The sequence below is a fragment of the Canis lupus genome, chromosome X (genome assembly GCF_048164855.1).
Source record: "Canis lupus baileyi chromosome X, mCanLup2.hap1, whole genome shotgun sequence".
In the NCBI taxonomy this organism is placed as follows: domain Eukaryota; kingdom Metazoa; phylum Chordata; class Mammalia; order Carnivora; family Canidae; genus Canis; species Canis lupus.
In genome coordinates this window covers 68737747-68761931 of record NC_132876.1, presented here as the reverse complement: position 1 = coordinate 68761931, position 24185 = coordinate 68737747, and the positions used below count along the sequence as shown (strand labels likewise).

General features: G+C 39.9%; 1 protein-coding gene across 3 annotated transcripts in view; it reads left to right on the top strand.

Annotated features, from left to right (window-relative positions):
• Window positions 1-351: 351 nt before the first annotated feature.
• Window positions 352-24185, top strand: part of OGT (O-linked N-acetylglucosamine (GlcNAc) transferase) — a 36509-nt gene continuing 12675 nt past the window's right edge. For 2 of the 3 annotated variants that reach the window (XM_072815917.1, XM_072815920.1), the window contains exons 1-14: window positions 352-741; window positions 3549-3729; window positions 4599-4842; window positions 11266-11334; window positions 14632-14748; window positions 17106-17185; window positions 17936-18131; window positions 18387-18527; window positions 19104-19204; window positions 19361-19514; window positions 19604-19705; window positions 20312-20491; window positions 21551-21709; window positions 22444-22533. In XM_072815917.1, the coding sequence (XP_072672018.1) occupies window positions 705-741; window positions 3549-3729; window positions 4599-4842; window positions 11266-11334; window positions 14632-14748; window positions 17106-17185; window positions 17936-18131; window positions 18387-18527; window positions 19104-19204; window positions 19361-19514; window positions 19604-19705; window positions 20312-20491; window positions 21551-21709; window positions 22444-22533 (1851 nt within the window). In that variant the 5' untranslated portion in view covers window positions 352-704. The remainder of the gene's footprint in view (window positions 742-3548; window positions 3730-4598; window positions 4843-11265; window positions 11335-14631; window positions 14749-17105; window positions 17186-17935; window positions 18132-18386; window positions 18528-19103; window positions 19205-19360; window positions 19515-19603; window positions 19706-20311; window positions 20492-21550; window positions 21710-22443; window positions 22534-24185) is intronic. The other variant, XM_072815919.1, reaches the window with a different exon arrangement.

The following is a 24185-nucleotide window of genomic DNA, read 5'->3' as shown; positions in this document are numbered from 1 at the left end:
CAAATTATAACCTTCTCTGCCATCATTTTGAACAACAGCTCAGTCTTTGAAATATAAACCTTTAAATGCACTTGCTCAGATTGATCCCTCGACCCTGTAACTATCAATTTTTACCTGAATAAAGTTGATGAAATATTTTAGACGCCTCTGGCACTGATATGAAAAATCTACATTACCGGCTAGGCAACAGACTATAACAACTCCGACAAAAATATTCCCGTCGTATAGACGGAGTTATTTAACCCTCCGCTTCGCTATTGAAAAACTTGGCCGCTCCTGCCCCAGCCAGTGTCCTAAGCGCCAGTAGGGTTGACAGAGTTGCTCGCATGCGCTCTCGACACAATCGTGTTTGTCGCAATGGGCCCTGGGCGGAAGGTTACACGAGAGCTAGCGACTTTGATTATAGTCATTTTGTCGGTAGCGCTGGTTACCGCGCTACTTCCGCGCTGGTACTTGATTGTAACAGAAAGTAGTTCCGGCCCGTGTTGTTTCGGCCGAGGAGCCGTCGCCGCCATTTCAAGACCGTGAGAGGTAGATGGCCAACCAGAGTTCCTAAGGTTCGAAACCTGTGACTGCTGCCGCCTCTTAGGCCTGCCAAAACACTGGTACGGCTGCCGCCCTCTTCCTACTACCTCCAGAAACATTCTTGCCAGTAGTGGCGGCAGCGGGTCAATTACCCTCCTCTCGTTCTCAAGAAGCTCCAGATGGCGTCTTCCGTGGGCAACGTGGCCGACAGCACAGGTACCGGTGTCCGTTCTACCTTGGCAGATGCCCTGTTGGGGTCTCGCGCCGTTCTCTCATCACTCCCTTCCTTCCCCCGGCCATCCTCATTACATCAGTGGCATTGCTGAGCTTTCCGTCGTCTACCGGCATCTGTTTTTGGGTTTTCCTCTGTCGTCCGCTCCTTGTACATTTCCTCATTCTTGCTTCCTTTCTGCTTCCATTTTTTTCTTGTTTAATCCCATCAATTTTCTAGCTTCCTACTCTTTCGGGACGCATCTATCACACGTGTGCTCTTAGAATGTCTCGGAATGGACTGCATTGGAATCTCTGCCCTTTCACTCTCCTTCGCAGCAGTTTTCTCCCCTCATTCAGGCCACCGTCCCCACCTCTCTGCCCTCCCGACCCCCGTCCAGCCCTTTCCCCTTAGCCGGATTTGGTTCTTCTCTGTCAGTCTAGGGCGGGGGTGCCATTCCGGTGTAATCATGTCCTCACTTTGCATCACCCGAGGACGAGCAAAAGCTCTTTGGTGTGCTGTAAGTAATCTCGAGAAGAGGGGATACTGAGCAACACCCCGCTAAGCATCGCCTTTTTGGTGTTCCTTCTGTCGAGCGGCCCCGGTTTAGATTGGAAATTTCCAGGGGTTCCTTTTGCCATCGCCCGATTCTACCCGCTGCCCCCAGCCTGGATTTCCCATCCTGTCTTTCCTCCCCTCCCGCGGGGAACCACACCCTTCCCTTCGCGAGGTTGCCAGCCCTGCGGTCCACTTCCTACCCTTTGGGGAGAAACCATGCTGGAGCTTAGCTGGTGCCTGGGCATTGACCACCCTGCCCGCCGAATGCCTGCTTTGTGTTACTTTCTCCCTGTATTCCTCCGCCGCCGCCTCTGGGTCTTCCATCCCCATTCTTTAGCTTAGTATCTCTTTATTCATAGGGTGTGTATTTTTTTAAGTTTTCATCCCTGCTTGAAGAGTTTGTAAAGCAACTGGAGTGTAGCTGCACAAGTGCAAGGCGGTTGCCCTTTTAGACAATTCAATCGAGAGCATTCTCTACTAAAAATAAGAGAAACAAATTATAGGAGTGTCCTTCAGCTGCCTTTCCATATTGAGGCTATTTGGGGCGGAAGGAGCGGGGGGGAACTGGGCTGCGGTTCTTAGGTTTCTCACGAGGTTATTTTGTTGTTTCTCAGTTGAGACATATCAAGGGTTTTAGTATTTGTGGACATTGTGCAGTAAGTAGTAGGCGAATCTTCAGTTGCATCTTATGTGAGATTGTGGGTAGTGGGATTTATAATTTGTGTTCTCATTTCTGCCAGGGATCCTTAAAGATGGAAGATTTTGTACTAGCTGGTCCTTTTCTGTGTGTATTTTGTTTGAGGACGTTGTCATTTCAGGTGTTGATATTATCAAATAAGGGGCTTTGAAAAGTTGACAAAGTTATGTGTTAAAACGAGGAGCTAGGAAGTTAAGAGATTTGTCTAAAATGTGATTAATTCATTAGTTTCTATTTGAGAAACTTTACCCGGATTTGGATGGGAGTCTGCTCTTGTGTAGTGGTCAGCTTTACATTCTGTCAGGAAATTTACTTTGCTTTCCTGAGTATACAGATCACTTGCCAGCCCTAAGGGTTGGGGAGCAAGGCTCAAATTTGACTTGTCACTGTGACCTTGGTAGAATTTAAATAATTTGTACATGGTTTCCTATTCCAAACTTCTAATGAAAGTGCTATGGTCAAATTCCTAGTAATATATCACTGTTTAAGTGTTTACAGTGGAAACTTAGGCAGTCTGTTGTTTTACTCGCAGTCTCTGGGCTTTAGCTATACGCTTTCTCATTATGAATTTGAATTAAGTCACTTACACAGAGCAAAGTGTTTTTCATTTGTTGTTCATTCTGTCCCACTTTATCGAATGGTTTTATATTTTAGCATTTTCCCATTCTTAAAAATCATTGCAGTTGTAGGTAACTGGTTTATATAGGGTTGTTTGCAATGTCTTAATCCTTTTAGTGTCAGAGCTTTTTGGAAAATGCTCGTCTTAAACCAGCGTGGGTGGAATTTAGCTAATTTGGTCTCCACCATGAATTTGGGATAATAGAGGAGCAGTATAATCTTGGGTCTTTATTTAAAACGTTTGATGATCCCTCTTAAGTATTTTGGTTCTTGAGAGACTAATTTATCTTATCGGCTGTTTTAAAAATAGCACCTTGACTTTTAGAGTTTCCCCCCCCTCTTATGCTGGCTTCTAGTATATCCCTTAATTTAAAAAATTAAATTGAGAAATCTACAAATAATAGGTGTAATTTTAAGAGTTAAAAGGCATCTGGTGCTCTCTCAGGTTAAAAGAGAGATTGTTACCAATATCCCACCCCCCCCCCACAAATCCAACCTGAAACATGTGACAGAGTATTATGTTTCCAGTAGGATATTCTGACATTAAGTCTTTGTGACCTTGCAAATCACGTTTTATATTTTGTTTCTGTGTGTTAACTAAGGTATAGGGAATAATGTTTAGTGATCTTCAGATACTCCTTCTGACTTATATATAATTTAAAAGTACAAAGTATTTTTGTTCATAAAATGTAATCTTATTCGGAAGTGTTTTTATCTAGTCTGGGAAAGAAAAGTTAATGGTGTATTCTAAAAATGCCAATTCTGCACCTGATGTTAACTTGGAGGTATAAATAACGTGCAGAACACTCTAGTGCTTTACATAGTTTCAAGCGTTTTCATCTTTAAGTTTAATATACCATATTTTTACATTTTTTTGTTGGCATTTCTAACTTTTTGTTTTCCCCCCTCCTTCCCTCAAATGTTTTGATGATTCTCCAGAACCAACGAAACGTATGCTTTCCTTCCAAGGGTTAGCTGAGTTGGCACATCGAGAATATCAGGCAGGAGATTTTGAGGCAGCAGAGAGACACTGCATGCAGCTCTGGAGACAAGAGCCAGACAATACTGGTGTGCTTTTATTACTTTCATCTATACACTTCCAGTGTCGAAGGCTGGACAGGTAGGAGATGTGGGGGTACCTGCTGGTGATTGCTGCCTCTGGGTGCTGAGCTTAAAAAATGATACTTAAATATTTGAACTTGAAATTTTTTGGTACTAGGTTGCTAACTGAGCCACCAACGCACATCTGCTCTTTGCCCACTTGTGACATGCCCAGCTGCCAGTTTTTCTCCCCTTCTTTTGTGGTGATGGTTATATTATCAGTATGACAAGGGACCTTTTCTAGATTTTTCCACCTACATTTGCCTTCTTAACTCTGTTTAGGTAATAAATTATTCTTAGTATATATCTGAGCATCCAGTCTCACCTTTGTAAGATGTGTCAGCTTGAGAAATGGAAATGCTCAGAAATGATGGTATATATTGCTGTGGTAGGAGGTGCATATGTGGTTCAAATTGCAAATCCACACATCATTATGATATACTACTTTTAGCTAATCAGTTGAATTAATCAAAAGGGAAGAATCTGTGTTCTTATCCTTTTAATAAATTGCCATTCTGGCTTGTTTAAACATTTGAAGATGAGTGTCATTACATTTTATCAACAAATGTAAAAAGGATCACGCACATAGCATTTTCATTCTTGATCTTAGTGTTTATGCCTTACAATGTGGCAATTTGGTAAGAAAACTTTAATAAGATTTTATCTCCTAAGGAAAAAGAATTCCAATTTGAGATCTGGGATACCCCTACTTTTGAAAAACTTTGATTTCCAAAATTTTTCCTACTATACAGTAGCTAAAAGATAATGTATTGTTATACAGTTAGCAGTGATGGCGCAGGAGCTTCAGAAACTTAGTTGCTTATGGGCCATACCTTCTTTTTGTAACGTGCATACCCATGTGTCAACAATTTTCTTCGCTTTTTCCAGATCTGCTCACTTTAGCACTCTGGCAATTAAACAGAACCCCCTTCTGGCAGAAGCCTATTCGAATTTGGGGAATGTGTACAAGGAAAGAGGGCAGTTGCAGGAAGCAATTGAGCATTACCGGCATGCATTACGTCTCAAACCAGATTTCATCGATGGTTACATTAACCTGGCAGCCGCATTGGTAGCAGCAGGTGACATGGAAGGGGCAGTACAAGCTTACGTCTCTGCTCTTCAGTACAATCCTGTGAGTAAAAATTTTAATGGTTATTATTACAAAAGCCGAGAAAGAAACAGCTTGCTACTTCAGACATTAAATAGGTTTTTGCATGGAGTAAAGTTAAGAATTTAGAAATGTTCGTTTATTTAACATGGTTGAAATTGCTTTGACTGAATCTGTGTTGTTTTAAAAAATTCGCTTTATCTAGCAAGTTACATGAGGGAGCATGGAATTTATCCTTACTGCAAGAAATTCTACATCTCTTTAAACTGCCTGTAAAAGTGCAGAACATGACATAGTTTCTTTGGGTGGTTTTGATTTAAATTTGGGTATATTCTGATAGGTATTTGTAACAGTTAATTGATTTTCAAGGAGTAGTGGATAAAGGGCCTTAATCTGTAATATGAAATAGTTAAGATGCCACTATATGGATCAGTGACATGAAAAGTAGGCTGCAAAATTTGTTCCTCAGTAGCTTATTCTTCTTTCTTTCAACATAATTAAAAGTGGTAGAATTGAGGCAATAGTATCCAAACCAGGTTTTGGATTCGTTCTTAAATTTTTTGGTCTAAATTGCAGATTTTTTTTAAGATTTTATTTATTCATGAGTGACAGAGAGAAGCAGGCTCCATGCAGGAAGCCCGATGTGGGACTTGATCCCGGGACCCCAGGATCATGCCCTGGGCTGAAGGCAGACGCTCAATCACTGAGCCATCCAGGGTCCCTAAATTACAGATGTTTTCTGGCAAACAAGTGAGGCTCAGCTGGCAGACATTAAGTTCACACTGCGTTAGGGTCTTTGAAAGATACAAAAAAAAGTAAGACTGGTCCTTAGAACTTTTGATGTAGTTAGGGAAAGAAGATAGAAACTTAAGAGGTAATGATGGGGAGTGTAGGAATCCAGAAAAAATGAAGAATACATAACCAAGCTAAGTGGTCGGACGTTTAATTTTGCAACAAGTCTGGAAGTGATTAATTAAAGTAATTATGTTAGCTATCATTTATTGAAAATCCGCTATGTGCTCAGATACTGTGCCAGTTGTTTCAGATGTTGGTCTTAATGCTTACAATGATCCTTTGAAGTAGATGGTATTATTGCCAGTTTTACCAATTAAAAAAAATAGTCAAGGATCATGTAACTTTCTTGGGATCACACAGCCAGTAATGGTGAAGTAAGATATTAAAACCTCATTATAAATATCATTTTTTTTCTCTTGGTAGTCATTTTTAAAAATTTAATATCATTTTCTCTTGGTAGTCATTTTTAAAAATTCAAATGTAATTAACATTCAGGTGTACAGCATAGTGACTCAGCAATTCTGCACATTACTCAGTGCTCATCACAGTAAGTGTATCTTAATTCCCTTCACCTATTTACCCCACTTGCTCCCCTCTGGCAATCTCTGCTTTGTTCTCTGTTTAAGGGTCTGGGTTTTTGTTTGTCTTTTTTTCTTTGTTTCTTTTGATTGAGCTTGAAATATCTTGAAAGTAAACACAGAAGAGAAGAAATAAAATATTTTAAAAAGGGATGATGTGCCCAGAGGGCACCCATCCTGAAAGGCAGCCCTTGAGTAGAGTTTGAAAACCACTGACCACATCCTACTCTCCCTTAGTTCCTGTTTTACAGGTTCAGAAACTGCAGCTTAATTTAGTAATTTGTGCAAAAGATCTGAAATCACTTTTTAATTTTGACATCTATTGATTATTTTTCCAGTTAATTTTAAGACTTTAACATTTATTATTATTTTGTTCATTGCTTTTTGTATGGATACAATGAAAAGTCTCCCAGCTGCTCTTGGAGATAGCCAATGAAACTGATTTTTTTCTGTATCCTTTCAGAAATACTCAGTGTATGTAATATATAAATTAGAGTGGCTTTTTCTAATTTTTATTGCAGTACTATCTAGCTAGTTACCCCAAAGAATTATGGGGGGGAACCATGTATGTGCTGCCACTGGGGCTTGGAGCCTGTTCTTGCAAAGGCTCAGAGTTCACTTGTCCACCTAGTTGTCACAGTAAGTTCCTTCCCTTAATTAATCAGGGTTGGTTCCACCCTTCTCTTGTTGATTTAGTATGAACTCACTTTTGTCCTCTTACATAGCTGTGGCCCCACATCTTGAACTCTGATCCCTTTGGCTCTGGTTTCCAATTGTTTATATGTGTGGCAGAGCAGTCACTGATGCTGACCTTATATGAAACTGTAAGAGTATGATGAGAAGGGAAAACTAAAGTGGGAGACACAACCATGTTTTTCAATATCTAACCTGTTAATAGAAAGCTTGTCATTGTGCCCTACCAAAGAAGTAAAACAGTGTTAAAATACATCATGGGAGGGACGCCTGGGTGGCTCAGTGGTTGAGTGTCTGCCTTCTGCTCGGGGCGTGATCCTGGGATCTGGGATCAAGTCCCCCATCAGGCTCCCCGCAGGGGGAGCCTGCTTCTCGCTCTGCCTGTGTCTCTGCCTCTCTCTCTCCCCGTGTGTCTCTCATGAATAATAAATCAGTCTTTAAAAAAAATACATCATGGGACTACCCCTTGAACAGTTCTGCATTCCCATCTGGTTCTGTTTCTACTAGTTGAGGGTGCTCCTTTATTTCTGTGCCTTCACCAGTAAGAATGAAAAGGATTGTGCAAACTGCTTTGATTTCACCTAAATGACTATAGCAATCATGTTTTATTTCAGGATATCTAGTCTTTTTTTTTTTTAAGGATTTTTTAATTTATTCATTTGGGGGGGGGGAGAGCAAGAGTAAGAGCCAGCCCCAGCCCCCTGCCGATCTTTTGCAAAAGCAGGGGTAGAGGCAGAGGAAGAAGCAGAAGCAGACTTCCTGCTGACTTGGGAGCTGGATGTGGGCTCAATCCCAGAACCCTGGGATCATGACCTGAGCTGAAGGTAGACACTTAACCATCGGAGCCACCCAGGAGCCCTGCAGGATATCTAGTCTTTTTTTAAGATTTTATTTATTCATTTATGAGAGAGACACAGAGAGAGACAGAGGGAGAAAAAGACTCTGTGCAGGGAGCCTGATGTGGGACTTGATTCTGGATCCCAGGATCACGCTGTGAGCCGAAGGCAGACGCTCAACCGCTGAGCCACCCAGGCGTCCTGGATATCTAGTCTCAACTAGATTTCAGCTTACTGTCAAATGCCTTTGTCAGTTTGGTACTGACAGCGTGTCTTGAGGCTATTCCTAAATTGTGCTCTTGTTGGCAAGGAATTGTCCTGAATCATATAGATGCAGTTGGCATTCTATTGAAAATAGTTAAAATCAGGTTAGTTTGGTTTTGCAGCAGTGAAATGTTATGGTAATATTCTTGGTAATATGTTTTCAGCAGTGTTTATCTTTTCCAGTTAATGATAGAAATTATTCTGTGACTTGATTATAGAAATTTTGAGACTGAGATGCCTGGGTGGCTCAGCAGTTGAGCCTTCAGCCCAGGGCTTGATCCTGGAGTCCTGAGATTGAGCCCCACATCGGGCTCCCTGCATGGAGCCTGCTTCTCTCTCTGCCTGTGTCTTTGCCTCTCTCTCTCTGTCTCTTGTGAATAAATAAAATCTTAAAAATTTGTTTTAAGACTTAGAGCTGTTTTTATGTTCTGAATTGTCTTATTGTCTTCTGTAATGTTGGAGGACTTAATAATTTCACTGAAATTTTAGTCCACTGTATTGGAAGGTGTGATTGCAGCTGGCAGTCTTCTACATGATGGTTCACTACAATTCCCAAACCTGGCAGTCCCTTTTATGAATTATGTACAAAATTGTTCTTTGTAAAATGGCTATAACTCTGAGTTGCTCTAAGGATCTCTGTTGGTTGTGGAAATGTTGCTTTGGCTTTGACTGTGGATGCATAATGTTGAGAGCTACTGGCATCCTGACTACCATGTTACTGTCACATTGTTATGGTTGTGCTAAACTGTGGAAAACCATATATTTCTATTTCTCTCTGCTTTTTATTGTTTGCTGTGCAAATGTCACATTTAAATATTTGAGTGCTTATTGTGTGCGTAGCGCTGTATTGGGAATTGGGGTGATGTGCAGGGAGAAAAAGTTTGAGGATTATAGTATGAGCTGGGACCTGACCCATAAAGAGAAAAAGGGCGTAAGTTCCTTGGGTGATTATTGTTAGAGAGTATTAATCAGAAGACTTTCTTGAGTGGGTGCTTATAACCTAAGCATTCTGTAGGGAGGTAAATAGCAAGTAGACTTCCTTGGCTGAAGTGGTGAGTCAAGTAGTAACAAGAAGTGAGTGTAGTAGAGGAGAGTCCATTTGAAGATTTAGAAAGAATAGAGAGGCTGAGGAGGTTAAATTTAATTTGAGAGGCATTTAAGAACTACTGTAGGTTTTTATCAACCTGATTTTAGTTTGTATGTGTATATATAGATGTGGGTAGGGATGGGGGCTCTAGGAAGAAAGGCAGGAAATAAATGCTATTTTATTTTAGGAGGGGTGGTTATATATGAAATTCTTACTCATTCTGAAGCAGTCTTAGGTTTTGAACTTTTGGGAGAATAGTGGTATCCTTGAATTTCCTAGAAATCTGCTGTTTGCGCATAGACATTTGGATCCCCAAATGGGAGAATTGGGTTTCAGTATTATATTTAATATGAAGTGTTTTACCTTTCTCTAAAATTGCCTCGTTGATTATCTTACAGTAATCTTGAAGATAATCTATTTTTAACTGTAGGCATTGTGTTAACTGGATTTAGTATGGTGTAATGGATCAAAATGATATTATTAAATATAAATATAGATAGACACTGTCAGGACTTGGATGGCATCCACCCAAGAGTTGATAGAAATTAGAAGGTAAAAGTATAATAGTTGGCTAAGATATATAGTCCATTAGGGTCACTGTTGGAGAATTACTGCAAGATTTTGATTATTATGGCTCAGAAAAGGCATAGGAATTGGTAAAAGTCCAAAGATAAATAACTGCAATAATCAGGTATGGGTAGAAGGAGCTTGTATGAACAGATCGGATTGTTTGGTTATGTTTGGCCAAAACAGAATGGTAACCCTTAAAGTTTAGGAAGAAAAATTATACGAAGTACATGGCAAGATTATAGAATCATTACTTCTGAGTATAAATGGGTTAAAAATGTTTAGACTCATTAGAGGAAGATAAACCTGTAATAAGATTAATGAAAAAAAATAAGATTAATGATACCTATGATTCTTGTTTTGAGAATTAGTATTCGCCTTTTGTATTTGAGATCATGGGAGATAATCATTTTCTCCCAAAACACTATAGGCATTGCTGGATGGACAGGACAGATCAGGTAGATCATGGAACTGACCCAGTATGGGCAACCATAACAGTGTTCTGTGGCAGCCTGTGTTTTTGCTGGCTGACTTTTTGGTTCACTTGATGGATGATGGTATACAATCACAAAAGCTGTTTATCAGTTAAATTAATCACCTGATTCTGGAAACCATAATACAGTTGTGCATAGAATTATATATATGATGATACTTTGGCACAATTGGGAAAATTTCCCTTACTGGGACTTAATTTAAGGCTCTTTTACCCTTAGAACAGTTTGGAATGATAAGCTTACTCCCTACTGCCATTGTTTGTGCTTGTTGACTGATAGATTTGAATGACAAAGGCAAACAAGGACAAATAAAAATTTAAGCTCACTATTCTGATGAGTCTTTCATACTGATGAACGGACTGGTGAGTCAGATGACTAGCAACACAATTATGCTGCTAATAAAAAGCAGAGTCAACTGCTTTTCATTATTCACCCACTCAATTCTAATGGCACTTAATACTAATGAGTAATCTAGTGGCAGGTGCCAGGATTGAAGCTTTGGTTGGATGGTAATCCTTCTGTCTAATACTGAAATGAAGTCAAGGTTTCTAAATATGCCTGACAGCCTAAGGGTAGATTTGCTGATAGCCAGTCACAGCTAAATACTTTTTTTCCACTATGGAAAATTTTTGGCTCTTGATACTGGAGTGATTCATCATAACCTTTGAACAAATATTTGATGCTTTTTTTTTTTAAGGTGACATTTTAGAGAGAGGAGAAGGTATAGTAAGGTCCATAGTCTTTTATCTGAAACTGGTGGGATCAAATGCATTTCAAAATTGACAATTTTTAAGATTTTAGAAAGATGGTAATACCATGTATAAAACTCCCAGGTGGGTCTGGAACAGCACCTTCTAGTAAAACATTATTATATTTCTGCAGCAGAAAGTATGAGTATTTACACTAAGTAGGATCAATAAATTCTATAAATAACTTCATGTCAGATCTGGTCAGGTTTAATCATCAGATAAGTTTATGGAATTTGGAATTGAGGATGTGGGATTGTGGTTCTGTAAATTGTCAAGCAGTATCTTTAGTTGGTAGAATAAAAGGACAGTGAGCTAAATGCATAAAAGTAATTTCAAGGTATTTTTGATTGACAGTATAATGAATGAATATCTCTTGGTTTCTAGGATTTGTACTGTGTTCGCAGTGACCTGGGGAACCTGCTCAAAGCCCTGGGTCGCTTGGAAGAAGCCAAGGTAGGTGTTTGATAGAACACATTTAAACATCAGTGTTATGAAAACTTTTACTTTTTGCCAAGTCTTCAACTCTTCATTGAGCTATCTCCAAAAAAAAAAAAAAAAACAGTCCTGTGAAACTGAGGAAACTGACGGCATGAATCACCTCAGACTAGAGCAGGGCCAGGCTTTGGCGTATCTGTTCTAAATCTGGGGGTAAAGCAAGAACCTGAACATTTTGGAGCCTTTCTGCTGAGCTAGATCATCTTTATAACAATGGGCTCCATCATGATCTTATGTGGGAATAAGTAACATTCCTTCAAATCTGAGGCTTGCCTGCTGGTGACAAGCAGAGCGCCTGTGATTTGGCTCAAGACTCCTATATGATGCAGGTGCCATTGAAAATGCTGCTCTTCTAAGTCCTTTGTGGCTTGTAAGTGGAGAAGAATTTCATCCAAATGTTACCCTGTAATACTGGCATTTAAAATTCTTACTTAACCTTCCTCCCTTCATCTTCCTTACCCTTTTTACAGTGGAAGAAAGGCTGTTAAAATTATTGCAAATTAATAATTGGAACATCCTGCCCCTTCTTGTCCCCACTTCCTTCCCTAAGTTCCTTTTTCTTCTTTTCCAACCCTAGTTGTCTACCTTCTTTTCTTCCTTACTTTTATTCCTCCCTGCCCTACCTCCTTGAAAAAAAAAAAAAAAAAAGGACAAAGCTGGTTTGTTTGGGAAATGGACTGATCGAAAGAAAACTTGCCAAAGTGGAAAGGTGGCTTTTAGCATTCCGTGTTTCCAAATAATGAATTTGAACACCAGGTTGGGTTATTAAAGCTTTTGGTATAATTGTAAATTAAATTTACAAATGAAATTGTCTTGTTACAAGCCACCTTACGCAACCGCGCTGCAGGGGTGAGGAGTGGGGAGAAACCAGAATGCTTCTGAAACTCCCACCTGTTGCTCTGAGCCCCACGCGCATGCTAATGCGTGGAGTGTATGCGCAGCGTAGCTGTCTGTTTGACTGCTTCATCCAGGGAGGGAGAAGGCTTTTCAGCACCATCTGATGTTAAAAGGCACTAGTTTTAAGTGCATAGCTCATAAATTCTGCTGACACTTTGGATTAATCTTTATGTAGGTTTCCAGCTAATGAATTGTAATGGATTTCAATCTTAGCTGATAAATCTAATTGGTAATTTATAGAACAAATATTTGATAAGCTCCAATTAATTGTCACCCCACCAAGCGGACAGCTAACATGAATTGCACTTCACTGCAGCTTTAGAGATCGGTTTAGGCTGAGACATTGCGCCTGCCTTAGGTTGCTGACTTCTTTATTTCAGAGCTCTGGAGACACCTAGTTTGAAAAATGTTTATTCTGTTTTTGTGAGAACTTAGTGAACAAGAACATACTCTTGAGTGAAATGCAATGTATTTCTTTTGTAATCAGTGCATTTGAAAATTCAAGCCAGCATATTCCTAGTAGATGGAAACAAAATTAAGTTGTCTTTGTAGAAAACGAAGAGCCTTTCTTCCAGCAAAAAATCCCTGCTTATGCAATAGCCCTGATTAACCCTCTCCCTTCTGCATGTTTCCCATGTTACAGACTTGAGACTGTCCTCATTCCCATATGTAATAGACATCCAAAGAATTTCAATTGCTTTGTTGAACTTTTACTAATGATCTTGTTTTTATTTTCTCTCTTGTTTTTGGTTTTTCACCATTGATATTGTATTTAGAAGGTTTCAGGTGGGTGAAACCTCCTATTCCATGCGTAAGGTGCCTCGCTGAAGGGAGCTCGAGGCCTGGATCTAGGGCAGACACACACCTCCTCCTCTTCCAGCAAGGAACGCACCGAAAAGTCACATGATGAGAAATATGGTAACGGGTTTGTAACTGCCACAGCAAAACAATTTGCCTCCATGCCTGAATCTTCTGTCTTGTGGCTTCAGAAACAGCTTAAAATAATTTTATTTACAAGCAAGTTATGTAAGAGAATGTTTTATACTATAGCCACAATTCTGTGAAAGATAAGTAAAAGTTAATTGATATTAAAAATTATTAGAGATAATTTACTAGTAAAAGCTTCTAACTCTTCTTGTTGTTCATTTTTTTCCTTTTTTCTTCTTTGTTTGGATTGCAGCATTCTGCTCTTCTGATGATGCGCTGTGACCCTGCAGTAGCGCAAAGGCTGCGCCGCGTTAATGCGCAATGCGTGCAAATGAGCCCCTGTGAACGGTTGACTAGATGAGTAATCTGATTGACTGGCTCCCTCAGTCCTATTGTGTAGCCTTTTTGGATAAAATTGGGTTTTAACATACCTCGAGTCCAACTAATCTCATTAAACAAATATTCTCTATGGGCCTGTCTAGTAGATTAATGGATCTGGTTGGCCGTTTGCTGCGTCTAGGGGTGTTCTATGTAGCGCAGCAGTTCGCAGCGATTGCGCAGCGCGATGCTGTTAGGTTGCGCAAGCGATGTTTGCGCTCGCATTACAGGGACCTCAACCTAGGTGCAATCCTGTCATATGAGGTTTCAGCTTCAGTCCCCTTTGGGAGTCAGGGACATTGTGAGGATGTAACTTTTATAGCCTGGCTTTCTCATACCTAACATAGCAGAACAACATTTTTCTCCTCAGTAGCAGAGTTTTGATGTTAGTGAGGAACATTATCATTTAGAGCAGCATTTCCCAAAATGTGTTTCATAGTTTTCTAATAAAATGTCCAATGAGAAAAAGAGTTCCATGATCAACTAAGTTGAAGGGAATCCTGTATAAACTATTAAAGGCTAAGGGAAGTTCTGTAGCAAAGAAACTTGCTTTCTGTTTTTCTAATTTATTTGATCATGAAATGCTTTTTTCTAGTGATATCTATTAACATTTTTAGAACATGCTTTGGGAAACTGGTGAGGGGTGGTGGGGGGGTGGGAAAACTTAACTTTGAGTGGCACCCTCTAGATATGACTTGAAAACCTAGCAAAAGGCCTTAGGTGTTCAGATAAGAGAAGTCCAGCATAGAGTTTTAAGGCAACTGACTTCCCAGATAAGTCCCAGTATAAAGGGTTGGCTCTTGGTTAGCAGAACTGAACATGGTGGTTTGCACTTGGGTTCTGGTGGCGCAGGCGCAGGAGCAGCCAGCTGTGGCAGCGCATTAGTTTTGGCGCAAGCGAGCCTATGCTGCAGGGTCACTTTTGGCTGGTCAGAGAAGGAATAATGATATCACCTTCTTCCCCTCCCCAATCTTTTTTTTTTCCCTTTACAAATTTTCCCTTTTCCCTTTACCTCCTTCCCCTCCCATCTTCTTTCATTAACCCCTCCTAAAGGCATGTTATTTGAAAGCAATTGAGACGCAACCGAACTTTGCAGTAGCTTGGAGTAATCTTGGCTGTGTTTTCAATGCACAAGGAGAGATTTGGCTTGCAATTCATCATTTTGAAAAGGTTAGTAATGAAATTAATAATTGGTTACTTGTGAAGTGCTTCAGGGTGTTTTTACTTAGAACCAAGTAATAGGCCTTTACTTAATCAGTCACTTAATCTCTTTGTTTCTCGGACAGTATTACAGCATTTGCCAAATGGGATATGATATGGCAGTTTTAGTTTTGTTTGTAAAGATTTTATTTTTTTAAGTAATCTCTACACCTGATGTGGGACTAGAACTCATGACCCCAAGATTGAGATTTGCATGCTTTACCAACTGAGCCAGCCAGGTGCCCCCCTGCTTCCCCGGCAGTTTCCCATTTTGCATTGAAAATGTACTTAAGTAATTAAAAATCCTTTTTTTGAACGGGCAACTTTAAAGGAAAGAAGCCGGGTTTCTTGGTCAAAAGGCTGATTTTAGATTGGGGTAGGAAATGTACACAGTCTGGAGTGCCCTGTCATACCAGAAAGCAAGGAAGCTTTGATACATTACTTTGATTATGTCGAAAGGACTGAAGAGGCAACTGAAAGAGGCTTACCTGGCTAAAGAGCTAAAGATGGGACTTGAACATTAGAAGGAATAGTAGTAACTGAGATATGTTGAAACTTGTCAAATGTGTTTAAATCCATGAGTTTATAAATATATTAAGAAGAAAGTAAAAAAAAAAAAAGAAAAGCATTGGTCAACTTTGGAAGATAAGGAGCAATTCATTTTGAAAACTGGTTAAAGTGGGAAGAATAAAGCATTTGTCTTCCTTCTCTTGTATGAACTGGACCTCAGGGTAACCCAGTAGTTGATAGGGGGGAGTTTCTATTTATAGCAATGTTCCAGCTAGTGAATGAAAAAGGAATACTAGAATCAGAGTATCACCATTAATAGATTTGGGCATTTATCAGTGGCAGAAGAGACACAGCCAGACACTATGTACTTTGTGATAGAAGTAAGTTAAGAGGAAGTATTTCTTTATGCTGCTTTAATATATTCACAATTACTCATAACCTTTGCCTTTTCAATATTTCAGTTAAAGTTTGCATTTATTACACTGTAGGAGTATCTACCTCTTGCTCAGTGGTTCTCTACCTTGATTGCACATGAGGAGCTCATAAAAGATAGGAATGTCCTGGTCCCATCTTCAGAGGGTCTAATTTAACTGGTACGTGAGAGAGCCCAGGCACCCTTTAGGAGGTGAATTCTTAATGTTATGGCAAGGGTTGAGAGTCACTGCTCTGTGTATATCTGGCCATGTTTTAAGACTACTTCAGATTTATTTGGATGAAATCATTTAATGGTTAGTATCTCCTTAATGTGTCTTACTGCATGTGCAGCTCTAATTACATATCTTACTAGGGTCTTACTGAATACGTAGTTCCTTTTTTAAAGATTTTATTTATTTATTCATGAGAGACACAGAGAAAGACAGAGACACAGGCAGAGGAAGAAGCAGGCTCCATGCAGGGAGCCTGACGTGGGACCTGATCCCGGGACTCCAGGATCATGCCCTGGGCGGAAGGGAGGCTCTCAACCACTGAGCCACCCAGGCGTCCCTGAATACTTAGTTCTTATTAATGCGATATGTTTCTTTTTTCAGTTTGAGCCTGCTGCATCTTCCTACCATTATTTTTTAAAAGAGGCTTTTTTTTTAAGATTCTATTTTTATTTAATTTTTTGAAGGGAGGGACAGAGAGAGAGGAAAAGAATCTTAAGTAGGCTTCGAGCCCAGTGCAGAGCCCAACGTGGGACTTGAACTCACAACCCTGAGATCATGACTTGAGCCAGAATCAAAAGTTGGACACTTAATGACTAAGTCATCCAGATGTCCCTGTAATGTTTTATTTTTAAGTAATCTCTACATCTGACATGAGGCTCAAACCTACAGTACTGAGATCAAGTGTCGCATGTTCCACAGACTGAGCCAGCCAGCCACTCCTGGAAGAATTAGGCTTATTAATCTTGAATAAAATAGGGCCAACCATTAGAAGTATTTAGCTCAGTAAAATTGGAACAGACCTAGTTTAAATTTTTTTCCCCTCAGGACATGTTTTGCTCTCACATTATACAAGTTATTTTGATAACATTGAGATTTGTGAATAATGAGTGGGTACTGAAATAACTGATTTTTTAAAAAAGTTTATTTATTTTAGTGATCTCTATGCCCAATCAGTGTGGGGCCCAAACCCACAACCCCGAGATTAAGTGTTGCACGCTCTTCCAATGGAGCCAGCCAACCCCCTGTTTTTTTTTTAATGAAAGAAATAATATTTAATTATGCTAGAACATGAAATGGAGACCTAAAATTATCTCAGAAGAAAAAAATTGTAATTAAAAAGTTAACCTGAAATCCTAACTTAGTCCTAAGTAGCTGTCTTGTAATTTTTAGGCTGTTACCCTTGACCCCAATTTTCTGGATGCTTATATCAACTTAGGAAATGTCTTGAAAGAGGCACGGATATTTGACAGGTGAGAGAATGCTCTATTTGATACATTTCTTGAGTGTGTATTATATTGACACTTGAAACTTTGGACTAAAATTATGACAGTGATCCACTGAAATACATTTTCCATTTCTAGTTATGTTGCTTTTCCCTCATCATGTCTGCTGTGTTATTAACCTTTTATTTAGAGCATTGTTGCCTGACTTTTCATTGTTGGCTTTCCTCAAAGCCATTATCCTTCTCACCGGGAATTTTTTTTTTAATATTTTATTTATTTATTCATGAGAGAGAGGGAGAGACACAGACAGAGGGAGAAGCAGGCTCCATGCAGGGAGCCCAATGTGGGACTCGATCCCAGGACTCCAGGATCACGCCCTGGGCCTAAGGCAGGTGCGAAACCGCTGAGCTACCCAGGGATCCCCTCACTGGGAATTTAATTGAAATTTCTTTTATTGTAAAGCTGTTGAAATGGTTACCTTTTAGACTAAATTATTCCTTTGATCTGATTCAGAAAGCTAAGTAAATCCTCACTTTTGACTTTTTTTTTTTTTGTTAGAGGAGAGCTGATTTCTTATGTGGAAATAGGAAATTTTTCAGTTTAGAAATACATATTTTATTAAGGTGAAATTTTGATACGAGGTTAAGTATAGTATAGCTTGGATTAATTACAATTAATTGATATACTTTGGTATAGTATAGCATGAATTAATTGTACCAGAGCATCCATTAAAAGTTAGTTGCATTGTGTGTGTGTGTGTGTTTTTTTTATTTACAGAGCTGTGGCAGCTTACCTTCGTGCCCTAAGCTTGAGTCCAAATCATGCGGTGGTGCACGGCAACCTGGCTTGTGTATACTATGAGCAAGGCCTGATAGATCTGGCAATAGACACCTACAGGCGAGCTATTGAACTGCAACCACATTTTCCTGATGCTTACTGCAACCTAGCCAATGCTCTCAAAGAGAAGGGCAGTGTAAGGACATTTATTCAGTCTACTTTTTTGTTACCTGGTAGGATTAAAAAGCCGTTGTTGTACCTATTGTGATTAAGTATTGAAGTGGCAAATTGTTTTACTTTTGAGTTTTGGTTGAGAGGAGAATGGCAAAAATACCTATTTTCTAGAATATTACCAGCCATCAGGCTTAACTAAGCAGTTGTTAGAATAACATCCGTGGTGGCTCTGTGATTCCTCTATTATAGGTTTTGAATAATTTGTTTTGTTTTCTAGGTTGCTGAAGCAGAAGATTGTTACAATACAGCTCTCCGGCTGTGTCCCACCCATGCAGACTCTCTGAATAACCTAGCAAATATCAAACGAGAACAGGGAAATATTGAAGAGGCTGTTCGCTTATATCGGAAAGCTTTGGAAGTATGTTCAGGGTGGTGTGGCTGAATATCTTGTCTATGTGATAAGAGAGGAAAGGCAGTTAAAGATTGACATGTCATCCACCTCTTTTTGTAAAAATAGTGGTTGAATAATTCATTGACCCAGTAATTGAGTATCTAAGGTATGAGTGAAGGCCTATGTGATAGTCAAGAAAGTCTCTATATTGCATTCGTTATTTTATAGGTAGATCTGCGCAGAAAAATTAACCGTAAGTTACAGTTCAAGAGAGGTTGTTAATAAATATATCATTTTAGTGCCTGATGGCTGTAACGGTGGCTGGTGGGTATGGTTGGAGTTTAAGAGCAAGAGATTTCAGGAGAGAGATACTAGAGTAATCAGCATAAACTAGGATGAGGAGAGAGCTACCTCATCATGTTTTTCAACAAGGAGAGGTACAAAATGAAGAGGGAGAATTTGAGGTACGCAGCTTTGAAGAATGAGTAGACTGGGAGAAGGTAGATAAGTGTAGGGATATAAAGGTACTTACTTACTGTGGTAAGTTGTTATTGCTGGTATAGAAGTTTTTTTTAAACCTCAGATACCATCTTGACTCTGTAGGTCTTCCCAGAGTTTGCTGCTGCCCATTCCAATTTAGCAAGCGTATTGCAGCAGCAGGGAAAACTTCAGGAAGCTCTGATGCATTATAAGGAGGCTATTCGGTAAGACCCTCACTGTTTTTTTTTTTTTTTAACGTTTTATAATGTTTGGCATTTGACACATTTGGCTTGTGTTAAATGACTTTTAAGAACAACAGACTAATATCACAGGGAGTTAACGACTTTTGTCCTAAAGAAGATCTTTGTTTTCTCTTTTAGAATTAGTCCTACCTTTGCTGATGCCTACTCTAACATGGGAAACACTCTAAAGGAGATGCAGGATGTTCAGGGAGCCTTGCAGTGTTATACTCGTGCCATTCAGATTAACCCTGCATTTGCAGATGCCCACAGCAATTTGGCTTCCATTCATAAGGTACTATTGTTTATTATAATACGTGTATCTAAACACCTAATGTTTAATTTTAAGAAGACTTTCAACCATCCCACTTTGTGTATTTCCAGGATTCAGGGAATATTCCAGAAGCAATAGCTTCTTACCGCACTGCTCTGAAACTGAAGCCTGATTTTCCTGATGCTTATTGTAACTTGGCTCATTGCCTACAGGTAAAGAATAATAGGCCAGTAATTGGCTTTCAGTGTTGCGATCACTTTCTTTTTTTTTTTTTTTAAAGATTGTATTTATTTATTCATGAGAGACAGAGAGAGAGAGAGAGAGAGAGAGAGAGAGAGAGGCAGAGACACAGGGAGAGGGAGAAACAGGCTCCATGCAGGGAGCCCAACGTGGGACTCGATCCCGAGACTCCAGGATCACACCCTGGGCTGATAGCGGTGCCAAACCACTGAACCACCTGGGCTGCCCTACAATCACTTTCTAATTGTTCTGTGTGCCGCATTGATCCAAACCTGGCTGGAGATTTTTTTTTTTAATATTTTATTCATCTATTTATGAGAGACCGTGAGAGAGGCAGAGACACAAGACAGAGGGAGAAGCAGGCTCCATGCAGGGAGCCCGATGTGGGACTCGATCCCAGTACTCCGGGATCATGCCCCGGGCCAAAGGCAGGCACTAAGCCACTGAGCCACAAAGGGATCCCCAAGAGATGGTGTTTTTTAAAGGGTTACCTGATGTTACATTAGGCCAAAGACCTATAAAATGTTAAATCTTGGAAAAGGGTTTTCTGGATAATAACTTCTTTTTGTCTCCTCTAGATTGTTTGTGATTGGACAGACTATGATGAGCGAATGAAGAAGTTGGTCAGTATTGTGGCTGACCAGTTAGAGAAGAATAGGTTGCCATCTGTGCATCCTCATCATAGTATGTTATATCCTCTTTCTCATGGCTTCAGGAAGGCTATTGCTGAGAGGCATGGGAACCTCTGCTTGGATAAGGTGCGATTGTTTTAAACTTTCTGTTGCAGAGTAAAATACAGATGCGGAAAATGACGCAAATCATACGTATGTAGGTTAATGAGTTATCCACTCATTAGGTGTACACTACCCATGTTAAGAAATGAGACTTTGTCAGCCACCCCAGAAGCCTTTTCCATTGTCTGTCTCGATCGTAACCCCTTCTGTCCCCTAAGAGAATCATAACAATAGATAGATGGTGTTTTCCTATAGTTTGAAAACCATAACGTTTAATAAGGTGTTTGGTATTTTGTACTCTGCTTTGAAAATTAGAGCACTACTTGTGGAAAGGTGGAAATTTGCACAGCAGAATAGATTGGCGTGCTAGATGTAATTCTGTTTAAAAAAAAAAAAACGCTTCTCTACAGAATTTTCTAAAATGCAGGGTTTATCATACTCTGCACTGCCTCCTGTCTCCAAGTTTTATTTTTTTATTTTTATTTTTTTAAGATATTACTTATTCATGAGAGATACAGAGGCAGAGACACAGACAGAGGGAGAATCAGACTCCCTGCGGGGAGCCTAATGTGGGGACCCTATCCCAGGACTCCAGGACTGCGCCCTGGGCTAAAGGCAGGCGTTCAACTGCTGAGCCACCCAGGTGTCCCTGTTTCCAAGATTGATTGATTGATTTAAAGATTTTATTTTTTAATTCATGAGAGATACAGAGGGCAGAGAGGCAGAGACAGGCAGAGGGAGAGGGAGAGGCAGACTCCATTCAGGGAGCCCGATGTGGGACTCGATCCCGGGACTCCGGGATCATGCCCTGGACTGAAGGCAGGCGCTAAACCACGGAGCCACCCAGGGATCCCCTGTTTCCAAGTTTTAGATTTTGTAGGTCTCAGGAACAGGTCAGAGTATGGAGCGTATTATATAAACTGCTAAGTTTGCATTGAATTGGCTGTATGACTTAAAAGAAGTATTCTGGGCAAACCATTCCCAACAAGTGTGAAGTAGAAGTTTGTTTTGTTTTTAATTTTCCTAGATGAATATTTATGTACAGATTCAACTGTACTAACAAACATTGCTTTCTGTTGATAGATTAACGTCCTTCATAAACCACCATACGAACATCCAAAAGACTTGAAGCTTAGTGATGGTCGACTGCGTGTAGGATATGTGAGTTCTGACTTTGGGAATCATCCTACTTCTCACCTTATGCAGTCTATTCCAGGCATGCACAATCCTGATAAATTTGAGGTAAGGCTAGTGTTTCCCTAGAGGCACCATGTTCTGTTTAGAAAAAACAACAAATAAACCATTTCTGGTTTTAGCATCACCATTGGGTGTTCATCCCAGTGTCTTTGAAAGATTTGAACCAAAGTTTTTACTTAGTTTAAAATTTAGTTTTCTGTTTGAAATACAGTTGACATATGGTATTACATTAGTTTAAGATGTACAACTTAGTGATTTCACAATTGTATTCACTACAAAATGCTCACCACAGCAGTGTGGTTACTGATTATTACCATACAAACTTATAAACATTATTGACTGTATTCCCTGTGCTGTACTTTTCATCCCTGTGACTTGTTAAGTTCCAACTGTTCGTTGGAAGTTTGTACATCTTAATCCCCTTTACCTGTTTTACTCATTCTCCTCACCCCCTTCCCTTCTGGCAACCACCAGTTTTGTTCTCTGTACTTATGAGTCTGTTTCTATGTGTTTTTTACTTTTGTTTTATAGATTCTGTATATAAGTGAGAGCATATGGTGTTTGTCTTTGTCTTATTTCACTTAGCATAATATTCTCTAGGCCCATCCATGTTATGAATGGCAAGATTTCATTCTTTTTTATGGTTCCATGGCTACACATATATACGCACACACCCTCGGCAAATTCTTTATCCATTCATCTGTTGATGGACACTTAAGAGGTTGCTTGCATATCTTGTTGAGCCAAGGTTTTTAAACATATCGTGTGCTGCCTTTCAGGTATTCTGTTATGCCCTGAGCCCAGATGATGGCACAAACTTCAGAGTGAAAGTTATGGCAGAAGCCAATCATTTCATTGATCTTTCTCAGGTAGGTGAAACTCCTATACTTCAGACTTTTAATTTTGAGCAAATAGCGAATGAAACTATTGGTGTGTAGCTTGTATTTTTCATAATAGGTATTTATATCAGCCACTACGTATGGACAATTACTTTGATCTTATTTCCTTCATCATTTATAATGAGCATGGATTGTGTTGAGGTTGCAAATGAAATAGAAATGGGGTCTCTTTGTGCTTGGATGTAAAACTCTTCTAGGAAATGGTGGCTTGGAAGAGGATTAGGTAGGTTACTTAAAATAGGAACTGTGGTTCATCATGGTTAAATCTATTTTTGTGGGCCTTTGCCTTTGGTTATCTTTATTTCTATACTTTTTCTGTTGCTATTTCTAGGAGCATAAATTTTATGATAAATTAAGATTGAAAGCTGTGGAGGAATTAATTTGGTGAGTGTAGAGGTTTTTTATGGACTCTGGGCCACTTTGGTGACTAATAGAGATATGCAGTGTATGGTATATCTAGTAATTGATACATGAATCATTGAAGTTCTAGCAAAAGGGTTGTGACATTCTTGTCATTTAATGAATGGTGTGTACCAACATCTTTGGCAATGTAACTGTTGCTTTGAGACTATACTCAACCAATGCAGGATTTGGACTCTTCATGACAAGAACCATACTGCCTTCCACCTTTGAGATAATTAAGGGACTCTACTTAGTGACCGGAGTCTAAACTCTTCAGCATGGCCTTCACAGTCTTTTTTTCCCCCCTCCAAAGATTTTAATTATTTTGGAGAGGGAAAGTGAGAGCTCGAGCTGGGGAAGGGCCAGTGGGAGAGGATCTCAAGTGGACTCCATGCTGAGCAAGAAGCACAACACAGGGCTCCATCTCACTACCCTGAGATCATGTCTGAGCTGAAATCAAGGGCTGATGCTTAACCAACTGGGCCACCCAGGCGCCCCAGCCTTCACAGTCTTAAGTCTGAGCACAACCATGTTTGCCAATACTTTTCACCTCCCATTTGCCCTCATATATACTCTGTACCAAATAGAAGTGATCTACTCAATATTTTAAAAATCTGTGCACTTTACCCGGGTTCTTTATTTGTACTGTCTTTTTTTTAAGATTTTATTTATTCATGAGAGACACACAGAGAGGCAGAGATACAGGCAGAGGAAGAAGCAGGCTCCATGCAGGGACCCTGATGTGGGACTTGATCCCAGGACTCCAGGATCATGCCCTGAGCCTAAGGCAGATGTTCAGCCGCTGAGCCACCCAGGCATTCCATATTCGTACTGTTCTCTATTGAGATTCTGTTCTGTCCAACTGCCTCAAGTGCTTATCCATCTTTGAAGGCCCATTTCAAAATCCAGCTCCTCTATGAAGCCTTGTTATTCATGCATTCAATCTAGAAGTAAATTCTATTTCTGTAATGTTTTAGGCCCATTTTAATGGCACTTAAACATATTTTTTTATTTTTTTATTTTTTATTTTTTTATTTTTAAAGATTTAATTTTTTTACTCATGACAGAGAGAGAGAGAGAGAGAGAGAGGCAGAGACACAGGCAGAGGGAGAAGTAGGCTCCGTGCAGGGGGCCCAACGCGGGACTCGATCCCGGGTCTCCAGGATCACACCCCAGGCTGAAGGCGGCGCTAAACCACTGGGCCACCGGGGCTGCCCAAC